Source organism: Cryptotermes secundus, unplaced genomic scaffold, assembly GCF_002891405.2.
Source record: "Cryptotermes secundus unplaced genomic scaffold, Csec_1.0 scaffold470, whole genome shotgun sequence".
NCBI lineage: Eukaryota > Metazoa > Arthropoda > Insecta > Blattodea > Kalotermitidae > Cryptotermes > Cryptotermes secundus.
In genome coordinates, this window is record NW_019739954.1 from 34188 (window position 1) to 56410 (window position 22223).

The window sequence follows — 22223 nt, forward strand, 5'->3', positions numbered from 1 at the left end:
ATCATAATTATCCATATTTTGCCAAAAATAACTCTCGTCTGAATCCGCCACTGGAACCCTCGCCACTATTTCGTCGTCATCTTCAATACTATGATCTTGGATAGCATCAACTACAGCCTGATCTTCAATTTCATTATCACTGTTTTCACTACTATCCGAATATTCGAACTCACTAACTTCCGAGTCGTGAGCAAGGAGCTCATCTAGTTCATCGTCCTGTAAAACTTTCCTACTTGTAGAGGCCATGGTTATGGCACGACTGAGAGAAGAATGTGTTATGACATCATAGATTTCTGTATCATTCGTAAGTTTGTTTTCTTAGGTTGCATTTGGTTCACAGTAAAAAGGACCCTCTTGTTTGACTACTTCATTGTGTCAGCAGACTGTACAGCAACCCACTCAAGGTAAACCTTCGCCTGGGGTTTCAGTGAGTGACTCATATAGACAAGCAAAGACCATAGAGTCGAAAGATATATAGTTTATACATTTTCCTTATTTAGAATTTGAAAAACTTCAATGAAATCTAGGCGCAATGAGACCAAAGTACGAACTATTAAACTAACGATATAAAATAAAAATACCGTGCTAAAAATTCGTCCAAAATAAATAACTCATATACCAATTGAAAGATGAAACCTTAATCTATGTACTCCTGAAAAGAAAATTGGAATATCTTTCCTCGTTTTGTCAGCAACGTCCTTCAAAACTAACACTGCGCAGGGCGGTGCACTGCACCGATGTCGGTGGCATACGATTATTTAAAGGGTCGGTGCGGAAGGGTTAATATAAAGACGAATGAAGTCTTTTTACAATCTATCCGTAAATATAATTAATGTCAATTAATGTTTACAGTCTCCGTGCAACACTGATGTTCAACAAATTTGCTAAAATGTATTCTCTTTATTCTCTACATATTTCGATCTTGTGGTCATCATGTCTTCAAAACATTGGACGGAGGGAAGCTTACATACGAAGCAGTCCACGGCATGAAGTACCTGGACATGGTGGTCTCAGGTATTTCGCAGAAGCTCAGTTACTTTACCTGATCACGACCAGGGTTTGTGGTTGCACATGTCGTGTATTACACGATTATCTTTTACGAGACGTCAGGCCCTGTAATAGCTCGGCCAACAAAACAGAAACTACGGAAAATATTTGAACGTATGAAGGGAGATTCCACTTCCACCATTGCTTTTACCAGGAATCTCTTCCCCGAAGAATATTATCATCTGGTATATGATGCCGTGCAGTCTTCCAGGAGTGGGTCCAGGCTGTTTGTTGCCATTCACCCTGAATATGGACTCAGTACAATCCTCTGAACCTTCAGCAAACGCATGCTAGACTACACACCGTCACATAGCAAAAGATAGTAATCTCCACAGTGACCGCCGTGAGATGCTAAAATGTATCAGTTTCTTTGTCGTTTGACAAACCAGCCCCACTGCAGTTCCCTCTTCTTCACTCCAGACCGCCCTCTATTTCTCCCTCCTTGTCTTTTCCTGACCGTCATTGCTGTCAGAAGACAAAATAGACATAACAATTTCGCAATGCACAGTAAAACCATCCAGTATAACCGATCTTCTTGCCCTAGCTTTAACATCACCACTGTAATCACTGAGAAATTCGAGCTATTTCTGAGGGGGTTTTCGTGGTGGGTGTCAATACGCTGTGTGCATGCTCCACTTCTTTCTATATCCCGGATCAAAAACACCCTATACCTACAGTAATACATGTAACAGTACGGAGCAAAGGAGCTCTGGGTCGTTGTTTCTGTTAGGCAGATAAGTGCCTAAGACTGCAAGAGGCGGAAAATGTAGGGCTATAATGAGACTGATGCACCCAAAATGGAGACCTAAAGCTAGGGGTTTTACAACCGTTGATCCTAGAGGGTAGAACATGGAGGCAGCAAGTTACTCCGAAACGTTGGTGCCCATGTACCCGACATTATATGTCAAAACACAGAATAAGAACCTCAGATGTCATACAATGAAATAGGAACTCTCCCCATCGTCTTCTTCCTCAGAATCCTCCCCATCAACGCAGCCTTCTTCGCCATTACTGTCTCCACGAGCAACATGTGTCGAAGCATATCATTGGTCAAACCATCGTCTTTCTGGTTTCATGACGTCACTTTCCATTGAGGTTAACACTGCAGTTGTAATGTTACAGCACCTTGGCATCCTCTCTGTGATATGCATCTTCAGCTGTAACCTGTATCTCTCCATCCTTCTTTTGCTTTGGTAAAGCCACGGCTATGCTCGGTGCTCTGTTGAATGTCGGGGCACTTGGCACGTATTTTAGAAAGATTGATAACGAAAATAAAAAAAAATATAGCTAGAAAAGTGCAGCCTTCTGAGCTGTAAAGCCGTGCAATTAAACAAATCCCTACGTTCCTTTGGAACGTCTCTAGAGGCCGGAGAGCAGTTCACGCAAGAAGGTAGCATTTGAGTTAGTTTTTGCGTAGCTTACGCTTCGACCCTGAGGATGGAGGCGAAACGTTACTCAGAAACGCCCGGCTTCTCCATTCTAAGTGACGTTGCAGTCAAGAAATGCAACTACCGGTGCGACAACCTCAAATCCAGCAAATTATAACTTATTTAATTTAGTACCTCTTTGTGTTGGCGTAAGCGTCAGCCCCTTTATTTTTGTGCACTTCGTGAACTGCTGACCGCTTAAGCCGTCATTTAGAAGTATAAAACTGCTGTTGACAACTAGAAATGCTTCGTACAACAATTAATGCTAATTTCGTTGAAAATCCACACTGCGTGCATTTTCTGTTTTATTGTGCAAACTCGCAACGTTCCCTGCAGAGCCATCTGTTAACACGGTCTCCGTTTAGAGATCGCATGACAGACCAGCAAGTGGCGCAACCCCGCGGTACTACCATCAACTTGCAATTAATCAAAACCTAGTTATCTGCTTTCCGTACTAAACACCATGTGTTTTCATTACTTGCACAGGTGTGGCAATAAAGTGTCCATACTGGTGTTCACATAAGATGTTAATAAATAAATAACACAAGGAAATAAAAAAATCTCCGCATACTTGAATACATTTCTTTACGGTTCAAAAAGTTTCTGAATGCAATTAGCATAAGCATCCAAGGGAACAACATTCAGTCATGGATCTTTTTTGCAACATCATGTATATACTCTTTTTCAGGTCCATGTTTCAGATCCGAATAGCAGCAGTACTACTGTTAAGCCTATTATTATTATTAAAAAGTAAAAAGTAAAGCTATCCCTGTAACAGGCCGTGAAGGCCCATAGGATTGTGAGACGTTGAGGGTCCCACACTATCTAAACAATCGGCTCACAGACGACAGCAAGGTTGTCAGCCTTACGCGCCGGCCGCGCTTTACTCCCCAGGAAAATTATTTAATTAATTCCTAGTACTCATAAAATTCCATCGGAGACAGAGGGGAAATAAAGTTCCATCCCTCAGTCCAAGAGATAGTGTTTGTGAAATGTACCTTGTGAAATAAAGGGCAATCAACATCGACTGAAGAGGTGAAGGAAAGCAGAATTGTTACTGTTAACTATTTCCACCAGATTTTCATTTTTGCTGCCTTCAGTCGCCCTGTTTCTTTGTGGTTAACACCCAGCACTGTATTCCGGAAGTCCTAATATTCAGTCTAATTAATCTTTTCTTCTCATTATGTTCCAGGGAGCCGATCTGCACTTATGGAAGCCAAGATAGCATTGGTACAGCTGTTGTCCTGCTTCAACCTAAAAGTTGTACCAAAGACACCAATACCAATTAAAATATCCAAGAGTGGCTTGGTTATGACAGTAGATGGAGGGTTCTGGCTGGGACTTCAGCAGAGAGTCAAAAATGCTGCAAAATAACAAATTGATTGAATTAATGGGCATTTAATACTGCTCCATTTAGACAAGAGGAAATGGTGTTCCAAATTATGAGATGCACTGGATATGTAATCAATCATTCTTATTCCTAATGTCATAGATAGTAGTACCACTGAAATTAGTCTTCGCCCTTCCAATTCAGTGAAACACATTCAAGGCCCATTAAAAATGTAAATGATAATATTGTTACTTCTTGGACTTGTGTTTCTCTAAGCACCTTGTCCTCCCTTATGATGTCCATTCCTTTGTGCTAACTGCCTTCTACTTCAAACTCTTCATTTTCAGCACCTAAAAATTCCTCTTTATGTCCTCCTTTCCTCTTGATCTGGGATTTCCCACTTTTCATAAGGTCTCAAAAATGTTCTTAGAGTTCCTCACTTTTTCCATTCCAATCACATACCCCAAACACTCCAATCTTGTACCCTTAATTTGTATTATATATACACAACTTATTTTCATGGTAAATGTACGAATATGCTGTAAAATAAAACTGATTAACTTGTGAGACCTAAGCACAAACTTAAATTTAACCCATTCACTGCCAATCCCGTCACCCGATAGGCTGAATTCTATTCCGTGCCATTGCCGATAGTGTCATGTGACCGGTTGTAAATGCCTTGTTCTCCTACAGATGGCAATAAAATGCAGAGACGCGCAGAGATTACAAGCTTCCGTGTGCAGTAAGCCTTCCGCTTTGGCCGCGTCATAGCTCAAGTGGTTAGTCGCTGGCTTCGAACCGCGGCGGCCCGGGTTCGATCCCGGGTCTGGTCAAGTGGGATTTGTGGTGGACAAAGTGGTGCTGGGACAGATTTTCTCCAAGTACTTCGGTTTCCCCTGCCAATCTTCATTCCACCAATTGCTCCACAGTCACCCTCACCTATCATCTGGGGCTGGTACGATAGGCCAGAAGTGGTCGCAGTACAAGGGACTTAGCCCCACAGCACTAGCAGTAAAAAAAGAGAAAGAAAAAAAAGCCTTCCACTTATTTTTTTGTCTCAGTTAAACGCCCGGTTGTATAACTGGCACATGGCGATTGATAGATTGTAACATATCTTACTTGAAACGTTACAGGGTGATGCCTTGGCGACTGCTGCTACAAATTAACTACGCAAAAACAAAGGGCGACTATCGTTTCCTTCCTTCTCTGTGAAACCAACGCCATTTACTTGTAGCAGTGTTGTTTTGCGCAGAGAAAATATTTCATCTCATAGCTAGGTTAGGAATACGTGGACCTATGTCTCCACTTACCTTATATGTTTCCACGTCGTAGAGAAGGGAATAATAAAATCCCCCTTCCCAGATTCGAACCATGACTCCTCGGTCGTCCAGCCGGTAGCCCGTTGAGAGAAGCCTGCAGACCCTGGCCGTCACGTTCCCTAAGACCGTCCCTGCCCCCAGGTTTACACAGGGCCAGAGAGGCCGCCCTGTGGGGCCTGAGACCGGGGCGCCTTCTTTTACGCTCTCTTTGTTAGACTCCTGGAGGGTTGCGGTCTGAACGTGCTAGGAATTGGAGTTCGATTCCGGGCAGAAGTACGATATTTCTTTCTTCACAGAAACCAGATGGGACATGCACTACTCTCAGCCTCCTGTCCAATGTATTGCAAGGGTAAATTGGCTGAAGCGTGAAGCTGAACACTCATCTCCATCCACTGTCGAGGTTATGAACGCGTTGAGCTATCGTAATGACGTGATGCTCAATTAATCTGGCGTAGTGACAATTTTACTGTCACCATGTATATCTGGATACATGTAGAGTTATGGATGATGGGCAGGCAGGCAGGCATGTAGGTAGTTAGACAGGCAGGTAGGCAGGCAAGTAGGTAGTTAGACAGGCAAGTATGTAGGTAGTTAGGTAGTTAGGCAGATAGGTAGTTAGACACACAGGTATGTAGGTAGTTAGGTAGGTAGGTAGGTAGGAAGTCCAATCACTGTTTCTCCTACCAACAGAAGTTCAAACTCTCCACCAATGAGGACGGGACTGAGGAATATAAAGTTGAAGGGAAATAGGTTGCTTAAGATATAAACATTTCCACTCCCTTAAACGCTCCTAGGCGTCAATCCCGCCACCGGAAGAAAGTACCTTGCAGACGACTGATTATAAGGAGTAGTTGCTGGAAAACGCGAAGCAAAATAAAATGGAAGCTCTTGATGTCGACAAAACTTTTGATATTGTCACTTGTACCCAATTTTAAGAAAGTGAATTGTGATGAAACTAAGATTTTATGCATTTGGAAAAGAGCGATGAATATCCTATTTAAACCTCAGCACATTCAGAGCTTCGGTATTTGTATATATTTTCGTGAAGTCCCGTCTCTTTATCCTTATCATTTTCAGTCCTTTCATGAGATCAACAACAAAAGAGAACTTATTTTGCTGCCTGCTTCATAATGGTTTCTTGCTTGGCTTACGTTCCACACTCGAAGATGGAAGCGCTATGTTTCTCCACAACTTCGGGTGGCTTCAAACTGACTACTCGGCATTATATCACAGAAGAAAGAATTCTTCAGAACAGAATCTGTCTATGATTTTGCAAAAATTTTGCAACAGAGGCCAAAAGAGAATGGAGGATAATACATTAGTAGACAGAGAGGGGAAAGTCTCATCCATCGGACTTATTTGTGTCGCCACAATTTAAATTCGATTCTTGCAGATGTTTCTAGGCGAAGCGGATTTTAGTCTGCCCGTGCTCCAAGGCTTCTTCGTGTATGTCGTCATGATTAGGTCATATATTTTACATGACTCTAAATGTTGGTTTACAAAATTAGAAAATGTCACTGCATATATGGCATGCGCGGAACAAAAATTGGTAAGTAAATACAATTGAAATGTGAATAATGGGGCATTATAGTATTTTGATGTAGAGGAAAATGCATGTAATTTAAATGCAAATTAAACGAAAGAAGAAAAGAAAATGCAGACATCATGACCATGTTCGTGGACAGCTCTCCCAAACTTTTATATGTTCAGTACTATAAAACGTACCTAACTTAATAATAATTTGAGGGTTACTGTACGATCCTGTTAGTAGCACAGATTATACAGAATGTTCCAGTAAGAAGGATCAATATTCTGGAAGGTCACAGTATCGATCATTCTAAACAATATATATTGTAACGTGTTTCGTTACTGAATACGCCGTAGAAATTGTTAATTGGTTTATTCAATAACCTACAAGTCTCGGCTACAATTAATTATAACACAGTTGCGGGGTTTCACACTTTATAACCCTATTCGCAATAATCTGTTCACACTCTCTTCAGTAGTCTACACGTATTCACAGTACGGGAGCTATGTAAGTGTCCCTGTATCACACACTCCCAATTACACAATTACACACACATCCGGTTCTTCTTTCCGCGACTGCTGTTAGATTCCAACTCAACTCATAGGCTGCTGGCTTGAGAAGTAACTTCGGCGGCGGCTATGTTTTTAACTCACTCACGCTTACTGCTCAGCCGGCTTTTATTCCGTTCCCTGTTGCCTGTTGCCCGTGTCACCAGCGTCGTTGCGTGCCACGTTACAGTAGGAAGCGGTGTCGCGTCACAGCGGGGAGCTCTGCCACGTCACAGTGCCGGGTGGGGGGAATGCTGACTCACCTGCTACGTCGCCGCTGGCGAGGGGGGTGTCCTCCATTGCGCAACATGTCACTATATATAAAGGGCAGTCAAATGAAGACGGGTAACCATGCATAAGTCACACGGCGCGCAAGTTGGTAACACTGGAATTTGCTTACCGTACGAATATCTGGTGGGGACTCGGGAAAGCACAGTGACTTGCACTTGCACACCAGTCCTTTGTTTATTGTACTGGAAGTAAGGTTAGCGCTACGTATGATCGTCCAACATCAGTAATGGAGGCAGTTAAAGAAGAACGGCGAAGTGTAGTGCGCTTTTTGACTGCTGAAGGAGCAAGAAGACGAGAAATTCATCGTCGCATGTCACGTTCGCGTGTGCTGGCATGGCCTAAGAGATTCCGAGAGGGGCGTGTGTCACTGCAAGCTGATGGTCGCCCAGGAAAGGCTCATCGTGTCATCACTCCTGATGTTATTGCTGCATTGGATGATCATATCCGGGCAAGCAGACGGATCACTGTGGAAGAAATTAGTCTTTTGATGGGAATAGGTCACGGTTCCGTACACGCCATTGTGACAAAACACCTGTTGTACCGCAAAAACTGCGCGCAGTGAGTTTCACATCAATTCACGGAGGAACAGAAGATTCAGAGAATGGCTGCATCGCTGGGTCACTTGCAACGATACCATGAGGAAGTGTATGCTTTTCTGTCACGTATTGCCACTGGGGACGAAACTTGGTGCCACCATTTTGAACCCGAGAGCAAGCGGCAGAGCCAACAGTGGAAACACGTGAATTCTCCCCCACCGAAAGAATCCAAAGCCGTACACACAAGTTCCGGTAAAGTGATGACGTTCTTCTTCGACTGCAAGGGCCCTCTGCTTGTCGAATTTCTGGAGCATGGGGCCACAATCAGTGCACAGCGCTATGAAGACACTTTGCAGGAACTGAGACGTGCCATAAAGTCAAAATGCCCTGGAATGCTATCGAACAGCATTATCCTTCTTCATGAAAATGCGCCCCCACACCACCAACTTTGTGGGACCTGAAGAGAGACATTCGTGGGCATCGGTTTGCATCGGACGAAGACGTGTGTGACAGGGTAAAGATGTGGTTCCGTAGACAGCCCACATGCTTTGTCAAGGATGGGACGGACCGCCTTATGTCCCAATGGGATAAATGTATTAACAGTTTTGGAGATTACTTTTGAGGTAAGAAATGTTCTTTTATATGTTTTGGCTTCTTACTCGTTTTCATTTGACATATAATGTGACGTGGATGACGCAACAGGAAGTAGGGGTCAAGTGAACTCTGCGGTCTCGCGAGTGACGTCACATACCCCCACTACTTCCATCAGTACGCAACGCTCGGTAAACACCCCTTCCCCCGACGGTGACGTAACAGTAAGGAAAACGGTGTTTCTCCATGCCGTGCCGAGTAGATCCGAAGTGAGCCATGCGAGAAGAAATTGGCACCAGCCACAAGGAGATGGTGTCCGCATTTAAACCCGAAATAGAGGAAGAGACGATGGTCTGCCGAGAAGCGACGGAGGCGAGTCTAGAAGAAGAAAAGCCGGGCTCAGTGGACACGAAACTTGCGGCGGCACAACAAGAAGAGGTCCCCATAGTGATGCCGGTCGGAGAACCTGAAGAAGAAATAACAAATACCAGAAAAGGGACGATGGCCTGCCAAGAGATGGAGGCACGTCTGGAAGAAAAAGAGCCTACCTTACTGATCAAGAAACCTGGAAAGGAAGAAAGGGAATAAGGAACATAGGCGGCAGACGGCCGCTATGCCAGGAGACAAACGTGCAAGCCAATGACGTCATCGGAGGGTGTAGATCAGGACAGTGATCACACCTCGGAGGGAGAACTCGTAAGAATTCCTTCTACGAGATTGACAGCGTGAAGATCGCGAAGCGAATAGTCGGATCTTCTGTCGGCCTACGACAAGACAAGGATTGGACATTGTGGAGTCCAAAATGGAAAAGAAAACAGCAGATCGAGGTGGAACCGGCAAATCAGAAGCACCGGCCTCCCAAGCAAGAGTGAATGTGCGATGGATGAATGTGATACAACTGAATCTCCGGACAAGTTAGCATGAAACCGCTCGAGACGAGCTGGTCTTAAGAAGGGAACGGATAGAGCGGTTGGAGAACGGACAAAGGGAAGAAAAGGAACGGGGATGCACCGTTCGTCATATATTTCTACCTCTTCCATTGCATCTACCTCCATTTCTTGGTCAATTCTATTTTTGGAGAGTCCACGGTCAGAAGCACGTGGACTCCCAGCCCGAAACCCGCAACTTTAATTACTTGTCACTTTTAGGTAGAAACTCAGATAAAATTCAACAGAAAACAAAAATTAATTATTGTATTATATCACCACCCTATGTCTTCCCAATCTGCTCCTACCCTTCGTTGCTTGGATACCGCTCTCAACTATGGCTACACCTGTACAATGTCACTAGTTGCTTCCTAGTAACGAATCTCAACAGTCAAAGTTGACCAGCTTCTGTATTTACGTCCTTACACTTCGAGTTCCCGATAGAGAATGAGCTGTTGCGCTGATCACGCAACACTCTCTATCCGCAAAAGTTTGCACTAATTTCGCCGACAAGGGGCGGTCGCTCAGTCGGTATACAAGGTGCGGCAATAAAGAAACCGGATTCATGCTCTAACCCTTTATCGAAAAAAAATCAGACAATCGAAATGTTATCCCCTTCAATATAGTCCCTCCCCGATCCCTACACCGCTCCATGCGAATTATCCACTCTTGAATGCAGTGCTGCAGATCATCTTGTGTTATGCTCTTCAAGAGTTGCGTCGCTTTTGCTTACACTGCATCCACGGACTCGAACCTGGTCCCTTTGAGCGCAGACTTTATTTTCGGGAAGAGAAAAAAGTAGCACGGTGCTAGGTCCGGAGAATACGGTGGATGTTCCATCACTGGAATGTTGTTTTTTGACAAATAACTCTTCACAGATGGCGCGATGTGTGCTGGCGCGTTTTCGTGCTGAAGAATCCACGAGGCATTCTTCCACATGTCTGGTCTCCTTCGTCGTACACGCTCACGGAGGTTAGTCAAAACATTTTTTATTATAAACCTGATTGACAGTCTGACCTTCAGGCACCCAATCGTGTAGATTACCCCCCGGATATCGAAAAAAAACAATCATCATTGCTTTGAATTTTGGACTTGCTCATGCGCGCTTTCTTCTTCCTAGGGGATTTGGGGCTCTTCCAATGCATGGATTGTCGCTTAGTCTCTGGATCATATTGAAGAATCCAAGTTTCGTCACACGTAATTACTTTTTGGAAGAAATCAGGATCATTTTCAATGTTTTCAAGAGTGTCAACACAGCAGTTCACTCGATGTTCCTTTTGCTGGGAGGGTAAGAATTTTTGGCACCACTGTAGCACACACATTTTTCATGCCCAGGTCGTCATGCAAAATCTGTCTAACTTTCCTTATTGATGTTGGTAAGTTCAGAAATTGCTCGAATGCTCAGTCGACGATCTCTTCAAACAATTCTAGCGACCTTCTCCACATTCTCTGGAGTTTTCGCAGTGGCAGGACGGCCCGATTTTGAATCGTTCCCGACGTCTTTCCTACCCTCCATAAACTTCTTAAACTACTCAAAAATTTGCGTGCGGGATAGACACTGATCACCATATACCTCTCTCAACAAATTTTAAGTTTCAGTAGCAGATTTTAGAGGTTTTGTGAGGAATTTGATGTTAACAGGTTGTTCTACATAAGCACTGAGCATTATTCCGACGGAGCTCAGACACACGATCCGTTTCTAACAATGGTCGCAGCCAGACTAGACAATGCGCGGGAAAGAAACTTTGTATGACGGTAGAGGGAGGTCCACGGGTCAATGCCCTATCCTCCTCTTCGTCATCGATATGGACGGAAATGAGTCACAAAAGTAATCCAGTTTCTTTATTGCCGCAACTTGTAGTTCACTTGCTGTATACAGTTTACGGAGTTTGATTTTTGTTTTGAATTGTGGTTTGTTAATTTTATCATCTGAATAATATTATATTGTAGCATCGTGTCACACTTTCCACTCGGTGTTAAATAGTTATACAGTCTTATGTGTAAAAATTTATTAAAACTTATTAAAAGCTAGTCACTTGAATTTTTGCGACATATTTCCGCCATAGTGGTCATTATCAGTGATTCTGAAATCACTGAGATTTAATCAATAGAAATTTAATGTGCAATTAATTTGCATCCCTTATAAATTCAAACACTGTAACATGTTATCATGACATTGATGAGCAATTGAAAAGAAATATTTTTTTATGTTTTTTTAACTCGAGTTATTCATTTGTATGGGCAGCAAAGAAATAATTTATTTCTCTCTCTTCGCGTTGATTTCATTTCTCTTGCCAACTGAACCTGTCAAGTTGTCACTCTGTGATATAAAAAGCACACAAAATTACTTCAAATTAATCCTTCCTAAATTAACATCCCTTTGCCAACATTGGATTTATGTTTTGCCAGCACAAAACTTAATTCAAACCGCTACTCAGAATTCTCATCCTGGGAACTCAACATGGAGTGCGGAGGTCATATTAAGTTTAAAAACTAATAATAGGAAAATATTGTGTCACGTGTAGGGTGACTAAAGACTGGATTCGGTTTGGTAATTGCACTTATGGCCGGTCACGGTAGCCGAGCGGTCTAAGGCATGCACTGTCTCCGCTCGCTCGGAAGCCAGGATCGTGGGTTCGAATCCCACTTAGGACATGGATGTTTGTGTGCGTTTTTCTGTGTTTATCTACAGGTAGAGGCCTTGTGACCATCTGATCACTCGCCCAAGGAGTCCTACCGTATGTGTAAGATCTAGAAAAACCGAAGTGAACGGAGTTCATGGAAGTAGGCCTAGGCCCACTGGGGCTGTAGTGCCGAGGAAAAAAAAAATGCACTTGTGAATAAACTACAGATAATAACTACGAGTACAATTAATTATTACACTACTGCTACTTTACACAATTTACCATCTCTCTACACTAATATCTTCAGTCTATCTGCACTAATCTTCACTGATTTATAACACAGAAACTATAGAAGTCTCACTAAATCACACACTCCCAATAGCACTGCACTGTAGCACACGTAAAGTCTTCAAATCACACTTCAGACCATCATAGGCTGACCTCTTGTACGCTTCTGTACTCCTAGTTCCAATTCGCTCTGAACTTTCAATTCACGGGTCTCGTTATATAGTCGCGGAACGGACATGGACCTACAGTAAACATACGCCACGTGATCAATATCTAGTCAGTCTATTGACGCGTCGGTCGGATCTACAGAAAGTAGATGTTACGTGATCACTATCCACCGTTGTGACGTCATCTTGGGCACGGAAAACACAGCTTCCTCTACTGTTGCGTGTTGGACCGTGTTTATAGAGCTGTTGCCTGTCAACGTGTTGACCAAATCCACTACTATATTAAACTAAAATCAGAGTCATAGGTGATACCACATCAAATACAGAGTTACCTAGCACGGTTAATATTGCGACGTGTATACCAATTGCTAGGCAACGAATTGATAAACACGTGCCTGCGGTAAACAGTCCTCAACAAGAGAGAGGCTGTTTTCTATGAGGGCCGGTCTGACGTAATAAGACCATACCAATGTTATGGCATCCCTAATCTGCTGCAAGTACCCAACCCATCCTCCTGCGGATGGGTCCCCACAGCTGAAGGTTCAGCGGATAGTGTTTGGTTTTTACGTTATGTTTTTTTTTTCCGAGTTCCTCATCGGCTCTTAGCCTCAGTTTCACTCTCTGATGGACATCGCTGTAATCCCTGGAATGTTGGAATCAATATACTAGTCACTCGCTACGGTATCGCTAGCACTTCAGCAGCCGATATACTGTGTGGTAGTCCTTTTCACGTCACAACACACTTCATTAGATAAAAACAAACACTTTTTAAGTTTCCAAGGATCACCTTGGAGAATCTGCTGTCAAGAATCTGTAAGAATCATTGCAGCCAGGGAATGGTGTTCCAAAGTCCATGGCCCACACATGTGTACTGTCAGAGCAACACAGGAATATCGCGCAAAACTGATACATGTTCACAGTGACGGGTATTTGAAAACACGCTGTAAAAACTATTGTTCATCTAAACACACACTCCCGTTGTAAACAAATTTGATGTGGCCGGAAGTTAATCAACCTGGACTACACGACGCTGTCAGTAGCTAGACGCGTGGAGGGAGTTAGGAATACCACGAGAAACCTCAATCAGCACTCTCGTCCGGGCTGAGACTCGAAATAAGCATTTCCCGGATATGAATCCAGAGATCTACAGATACCCCAACTCGCTCGGTCAGGTATGTTCAGATTTCAATATGTCCAGCTGGAGTACACTTAGACATGTGTTGATGATATGGTCATGTAACATGTGTGACTGTAGACGGGGTTTGGATTTTTTAATAGATCTATTGACCACTCACAAGTCGTAGCTATAAATGACTATCACTATTTGCACAATTTACAGTTTACTAGAGCACACAGTCTGGTGTTAGTAGTCTGTTATTAGATGTTTCCTGGTAACGGCTCTAACAATGGTTGTTCCTCTGTCTCTGGGCTGAAGTCCTCTCTTCACAGACTCCCACACAAGCTACAGTATTTAACAAACTGATTTTACGTATAATATTCAGTTGCTTCCTGCTGCTGCGAACATAAGTTAATATAAAGCAACTGTTACAAGCCACAAGCTGTCAACATTATAACAGAATGGAACTGTACTTTCAACGCTAAGCTTTCTGTAACGAAATTCTTCCCTCCTGGATCTCAATATCGAGGAAGAAGGGAGAGGTAAAAAAACCCTGTAGCACGCTGTCGAAGCCCATAGGTTTTTGAGACGTCGAGGCTCCCACATATTCTAAGCAACCGGCTTATAAATGGCGGTGAGGTTCTCAGCCTTACGCGCCGGCCGTCGTTTAGCCCCCCCCCCTCCCGGAANTCATATTGCGGCTGGAATGATTAGGTCAATTGAAAAATCCAGTGACGTCATTAGGGATCTAACTGACGATAATCCACCGGCTGTAGGGCCTATACAAAAATTGATAAAGTGCGTTAGCAAAAGAATATTTTTTTAAACAAAATATGAGTGCAAAATTTTTCGTACTGAAAGAGATTGAGTGGCGAAAGTAGCTAATTACACACGTAAGAAATTTGTGAGGTACTTTTTATCATAGAATTGTGACGATAGAATGGACGTCCTCCTCGAACAAGGGAACAATGTGTTGATGTAGGATTTTGCGGAGAAATTTATTAAAACGTGGCTAACATGGTAAGTTAAATTTGTCGCTGTGCTTAACTTATTAAGCTCTACGCCAAGAAGGCGTATGGGGGAGTGGATGTATAGATCCAAGTTCTCTTCACCTCGGCACTAGCTTGTGGTAGGTAGTCAGCTTCACGCCCCGGCCTCTTTATTCCAGTAAAATCCCTGTACCAATTGGATAGGAGGTTGGGTGGACCCAAGGCCCTTTCTAGGTGAAGTGGAGAAGTGAAAATTCTTGACCCTACCAGGACTCAGAACTCCGACCTCTCGGTCGTCCATTCCATAGCCAGTCGCTATACCGACTGCGCTATCCGGGCGCCTATCAGTGAGCATGTAACCTACAAATGTTTTATAGTAAGCCTGGCCATGGTGCGAGAAGTAGGCTATTTAAACTAGATCATGGAGTGGTTAAGGGGCTCTAAAGCAGGAAAATAACATTCTTTATATGGCCCCGTCCCACAAGGATTGTGCTGTATGGGTAACAGAAGTGACGTGTGTGATTTCAAGAACCTTTAGGCGCTATTTTCAAATAATCGCGATGAACAATATTAAACAGCTTTAATATTGCAGTGCCGGTTTTTCTGCACACGAAAGTTGGTATAATGTTGGAATGGATTGAAGGTGAAAGAGTGTGCACCGGATTGAAGTTCCTCAGAGTCTTCTTCAATGGCGGAATATGTTTTATTGATTTGGATACTATCTTCATACCTGTTGTTAAGTGCGTGAGTGGATTCGCAGTGCATTAAGGGGACAGCGCCTTCCGCTTGTCAATACACTACTGTTTTATGGCGGTCTGCATTTTTTTATAATTCCACGTAAGCTTGTAAATTATTTCAATATAGAGGAAGTTAAACGTACAACACCTAACTCTCCGGAGCTACGTCTTTGTTGAGAATTCGGCAGTCACTTGGTCACTGAAGATTTCACAAGGGCCAGGCATTGGTTCATATCCTAAGCCTGATCAATTCAGTTCATATCGTCCCAATCTATGCCTCTAAAATTCATTCCCATATTGTCCACGTCTTACTATTGGACACGTTCCTTCTGGCTTCCCCACTAAAATCCTATATGCAATTCTCCTTCTTCTATACGTGCTACATGCCCTTCCAATTCATCCTTCTTGACTTCATCATTCTAATTATATTTATCGAGGAGCACTCGCATACTACTCTGTCCAAAAGTATTCAACCTTGGGCCGGGAGAACAAAGTTCTGTATCTCGGTGGTTACAATACCTAATCCCCTTCCAAGTAGGCCCCTTGTGACTTCACACACTTAGCCCAGCGGTCCTTCCATCACTGGAAGCAATTCTGGAAGGCTTCTTTTGGAATGGCGTGCAGTGGCGCCGTCCCGTTCTGTATGATGTCCTCGCGGCTGTCAAAACGGCAGCCTTTTAGCGGTGTCTTCAATCTCGGGAACAGCCAGAAATCACAAGGAGCCATGTCAGGAGAGTAGGGAGCCTGGCGAACCTGCGGAATGCCATGCTTGGCCAGGAAACCCTGGATCAGGTGCGATGAATGAGCTGGGTTGCTGTCATGATGCGGCTGCCAGGTGAGTGCTTCCTACCGCTCCGGTCTCTTGCGTCAAACTGCATCACGAAGATGACGGAGGACTTCTTGGTAGTACTCCCTATTGACAGTTTGGCCTAGTGGTGCGTACTCATGATGCACAACAGTCAGTATCACCTTCACATTGCTCCGAACCTGTCGTGCTCTTTTGGGCCTCGGGGATGTTGGATGCTTCCATTGTGACGCCTGGACCTTGGTTTCCGGGTCATATCCGTACACCCACGACTCGTCACCAGTGATCACAGTCTTCAGGAACTCAGGATCCCTGTTGGCGCACTCCAGCAGGTCCTGCGTGACCTCAAGGCGGAGTTGTTGCTGCCCCGGCGAAAGCAGCTTGGGCACAAATTTTGCCGCCACTCTTCGCATGCCCAAATCTTCAGTTAAAATTGTGTTTGCGGAACCTCTGCTGATCCCAACCTCATCAGCATCTTCACGGATGGCCAAACGACAGTCCTCCATGATCAGTGTCCACACTTTTTCAATGACATCAGCATTTCGGCTCGCTGACGGTCTCCCGGAACGCTGGTCACTCTCCGCCGACATACGGCCATTTTTAAACTTGAACCACTCTTTAATTTGAGTGACCCCCATTGCATCATTGCCGAAAACCTGCTGAATTTTGCGGACTGTTTCCGCTTGGGTATCCTCAAGTTTCTAAAAAAACTTGATGCGGTATCGCTGCTACATCCGTTCTGTCATCTTGAGCGAAACGAAAATGCGATGAACACGAGTTACACCACTTCGCTATCTGGCAGCCACAGACGCATCCGGCAGTGTTGCGAGTCAGCAAAAATCACGCATGCGCATGAAAGTCCTTTCTACCACTACGCTCAGTTTCCCCACCCCTTTGTCCATTACTTACAGTGGGAAAAAAAAATAAAGTCGGATACTTTTTGGTCAGCGGTATATTATGAAGATCCAACTTGTGCAAATTTCATCAGCTTCGTGTTACTTTATTCACTTCGGTCCAAATATTATCCTCAACGCTCTGTTCTCAAACATCCTTACTTTCTTTATTGTTAGAGACCGAATATGACACCCATACAAAACTACAGGCAAAATTATAAGAAAGGTAGAGCTGTCCCTGTAGCAGACCATGGAGGCACATAGGGTTGTGAGACGTCGAGGCTGCCACATTTTCTAGACACTTGGCTTATAGAAGGCGGTAAGGTTTTCAGCCTTACGAGCCGGCCGCCCTTTACTCCCAGGAAGATTCCCGGTACTCTTTTCTGTTAGAAGCTGAGTCGACACCAGGGCCATAGTGAGGCTGGAAGGATTATTCCAATTGAAAAATTCAATCGAGAATCGAACCCGTGATATTCCGGCTTGTAACATAATGCGTCAACAGACTGCATAACCGCATGCCCCGACAGGCAAAATTATAATATTTTATATATAATTTTTTTCATTTTAGACAGCAGAGGAGAAGATAAAATATTCTGAACTGGATGATTGGAAGCATTATACTATTTTCACCTGCTCTCAAATTCCTCCTGAATGAATTTTTTTTTATTATAGTCATTCCAAGATATTTTAAACTTACCACATTTTCAGTTCATCTATTAACTGTCTTTATGTACTGATTTTGCCCTTCATTCTGATGACGAGAATTAAACTATATATATTAGCTGTGCCCGGCCACGCCTTGCTGTGCCTCAGTTTGCCCGTTCTTCCCCAGTTTCATTTGAAATTACTCGACGCATTGCTTACGCTCCGCGAGTACGACGACCTAAGCCTGTTCTTAGAAAACGAAAGGAAAAACAATGAAAAATAAATTATACTTACGAAATAACTTCGACGCACGTCTCGGATTCAGCGAATAAGTTATTGAGTGCTCACTTTTACACCAGCGAGTACAATTATTATCACGTCCAGTATCACCGAAAAATTCTTCGGAGCAGGGCTATTATAACCCGGTTTCGAACACAATAGAGGGCACTTCCGCCCAGGGTTCATTTGACGTGTTTTGTGCTCGTTTCCGCAGAAATGCATTATTTCCCCTGTTTGAACAGTTCGTTGCCACGGTTATTCCAAGGCAAGGATCCGCTGTTTCCACAGTTCGTTGCAACGGTTATTCCTAGGCAACGAACAGTTTCGACAGTTCGTTGCCACGATTATTCCTAGGAAACGATCCGTTGGTATTCGATGGACGACGTATAACGCGTTACAGTATATTAATATTGAATACAATTAATACTTTTACCTGTTGTTACTTGTCACGGGTGTGACATCTACATAATAGGTATACAAAAACACGCGCGTATTCGAATGCAACCGTCTGTCAAAATTTCGAAGCAATCGGTGAAGAACTTTCGGAGATCTTCTACAGGAGCCAAACCAACATTTACGTTTTTATATATATACTTATATATGAACCTTAAAATGTTAACCTTTAAACTCAAAACCTCAAAACCTTTAAAATATATTAATGAAAATTACGCTTAGGACATTCTATCCACTAAGCCTCGTTAGCCTACTGTCTCCAATTAGAAAAACAGATCACTTTTGTGGGTTATTTTACCGCGATTTCAGTAGCTAGTATTATACAGCGTTAAACTCTAGGTTAATGAATGAACTGGAAAGGATGTGGAATGAAACGACCACGGTCTGATGTGTTGCCCTGACACTTACCTGGGCGGACTGCGGAAAACCTCGCTAATGACAGCCGCTGTGGATAAGACATATGGAAGCTTATTCTGCGAATGGCGAAAATATACAAGTATACACAATTCTGTCTGTGAAATCAAATGGGAAGCTTAAGAAATGCCTGTTACACCAAAACCAAATTTCAGAATAACATTTTCTTGATAAAGCGCCAGAAATGAAATTCCCGAAATTCTGAATGTGATGCCACGTAATCTGGTGGATTATTTGCAAAAACTTCGAAGTAACTTGCTTCTTTAATCTTCAAGGTAAAAGTGTTGACTAGACATACCTGTATGATAGCAAATTGCAAAACATAATAAAGATTAATAAGAAAAATCAACTGAAATATATTTCATGAAACAGCCCATATATTTTCTCCAAAAATGCAATAGGGAGAAAATAACAACATTGCATGCACTATAAATATATTTTGTGTAAAATTACAGAACAGGGTCAGAAGGAACACGAATAATAATTAATGATAAATAATTCTGCAATCGATACGGAGGAAAATTATATAAATTGATTCAACTGCATCAAATTACAAGGGGGGCTGTAGCGACGTGCTTGGTGTTTGTAGAAGCTCAAATTATGTTGAGTGAAATTAGTTTCAAAAGTTCAGAAATATTTCACAGAGATGACTGTGAAGGAAGACGTCATTGGTAATAGAAACATATAAAATTGTAACAATTTATCGAATTATCAGTCTGATTTTCGATTGTTAATAACCTCACAATTCAACATTCTACACCATAAATCATTGTTATAGATCAAGCGTGCAAAATCTTAGTGTAGTTTCCAACATATCAAAATTCCAACTTATAAATTCGCAACTATCAGGTGGATAAGGCTCTAGAATTGTTGTCGAATAGGTGCGAATCCTTTTCAATTCAATAATAGCCATAACCAGCCTGACATACCATTTTAATGAGGTCGCTAAACGAACCAGAACTTTCCTATTCATATCACTAGCTGTTCTATTTACTTACTTGTCTCTTATTTAACGACGAAGCAAGTAACTCATAACATCGAATCATAATGTGAATAATACTGAGCTGTTATTGATGTAGGAGGAAGAGGTCGTGACATACTTGGTAGTATTAGCATTTGCATTTCAATACTGAGGTAAACTACAAAAGAACTTTAATCAGGGTATACAGAAAGACCGCAATAGTGACACGCACACAAGAAAATACGACACACAAAACTACAAATAGCCGCAAAAGAGTGAAACAACTAGTCATGAGATTGAAGTAAACATTGACGTGAATGAAAGGAGCACGGTGAACGGGAGCAGTGCTGTGGTCTCCCCCCTCAAAAAATCACCTGATGATGGCTCATATGATGACGAAATATGTCGCAAAAAAACTATAAAAATACATAAAAAACTGGAGACATTTCAGAAATTTTGATAGTCACGTTTAATGTACAAAATATACTTTTGTGTCCTACTGATATTTTAAATAATTTTCCTGTGGAGTAAAGCACGGCCGGCGCGTAAGGATGACAACCTTACCGCCATCTTTGGGCCAATTGTCTAGATCAGCCCTGTCCAACGCGGCACCCGCGGGCGACATGGCGCCCGTGGTATATTTTTCTGGCGCCCTCCGTAACCACATATAATTGAACCGATTTTTAATATTAATTCAAATTGCAAGACAAGAGACATTTTTGAACGTCTGAGTACTGTTAAATATTTTCGAAAAATTTTATNGGACCGGTTACTGGGATAGCTTTACTTTTTTTTTTACTTTTACTGACATTTTAATATCTTTAACATCATAAATTATTAAAATACGTTTTTAGTGAGTGACATTTTCTTGATGTCTTTTATATTGTTGCATTATTGACATGTACTCTAATAATAAGGATATTGAATCAGGGTGGTTGATGTGTCGGACGAGAGTCGAATCGAGCACCTCCAGAGTACAAATTAGAAACTATCGTTTTAACCAACTCGTTCTGTATTCGCTAGGCTTCCGTGCTTGACACGGCAGCCCACTACTTATCAGTGTGTCTCCTCTCGCGCCTTAGGCTATCAGCACTCATGGCCGTCGCGCGCTGGGACCCTAAGTTTAGGTTATACAGTAGACTCTCGATTATCCGCGCGCTGTTTAACCGCTTTGCGGCTNGCTTATCGCATGATAAAATTAAATGTGGCAATATATGCTATTACTATCTCAGCAAAAGTGACAGCAAATTCTAGAAAAATGGGTAAACTATATTAATCTTCGGTTATGTAATGACGTCTTATCAGCTGCAAAATAATGTAGAAAGAAGCAATAATAATGCATCACAATGCATTAGCTCCGATGAATTAGAGAAAACCCATTAATTTTTAATTAAGAAGATGAAGTTACCCCTGTAACAAAGCCGTGAGGGTCCATAGGGTTGTGAGACGTCGAGGCTCCCACATCTTCTAGACAATCGACTAACAGATGGCGGTATGTTTGTCAACCTTGTGCGCCGGCCGCCGTTTACCCCCATGAAGATTCCTGGTACTCATTTCTGTTAGACTGGAAAGCTAGGTAAACTGAAAAAAAAAAATCCACTGACCTCATCGTGACTCGAACTCGCGGCCTTTCGCGTATCGACATTCTACAGAATGAAACAAAATTCGCAAACAAGCACTCCACATAGCGCAATTCCGTGATAGAAAGCAGTCCTAAGAACCCGCGGAATTATTGCAGTTAGAAGAGCCAGTAACTGCCGGGGTAAAGAAGTAGTTTCTCACTGACTTGAACAGTGTCTTCTTGTGGTAAGCTTCTACTCATTCGTTTGTTATTCTTAGTGGGGTGAGACTGAGTCCACTTGGTATTGAGGCCACTTCTGGCCTATTGTGCCAGCCCCAGGTGATAGATGATGGTGACTGTGGAGTAATTGGTGGAATTAAGACTGGCAGGGGAAGCAGAAGTACTCGAAAAAACCTGCCTCGAAATTGCGTCATGTCGTTTCTGTTTCAAGTCCTGTGGCCTCTACGTCTCGCCTGTCACTGTAACACATTACTGACTTCATTAAGACCCTGGTCCCGCTGCCGAACCACCGCCACGACGCCCCTCAACTCTCCGTGTATCGCGTCACCTATTGTTACCTTGAACTCGCTCTGGCCAGTATTTATGCCACTTATTTTGTGCTTCAATTATTTTGACAGGCCACCAGCTAGTTCCAGCTTGCCGACTCGTCTCTTCTTTTGAAGTTACTGTTGGCATGCCGCCAGTTGTCTTCCCCAGTTCCTCTTGCCTGCGCTTTAGCCTTCCTGC

General features: G+C 42.9%; 1 protein-coding gene across 1 annotated transcript in view; it reads left to right on the forward strand.

Annotated features, from left to right (window-relative positions):
• Window positions 1–3848, forward strand: part of LOC111872142 (medium-chain acyl-CoA ligase ACSF2, mitochondrial) — a 35996-nt gene extending 32148 nt beyond the window's left edge. The window contains exon 11 of the mRNA XM_023865731.2: window positions 3667–3848. Coding sequence (XP_023721499.2) covers window positions 3667–3848 — 182 coding nt within the window. The remainder of the gene's footprint in view (window positions 1–3666) is intronic.
• Window positions 3849–22223: the final 18375 nt, after the last annotated feature.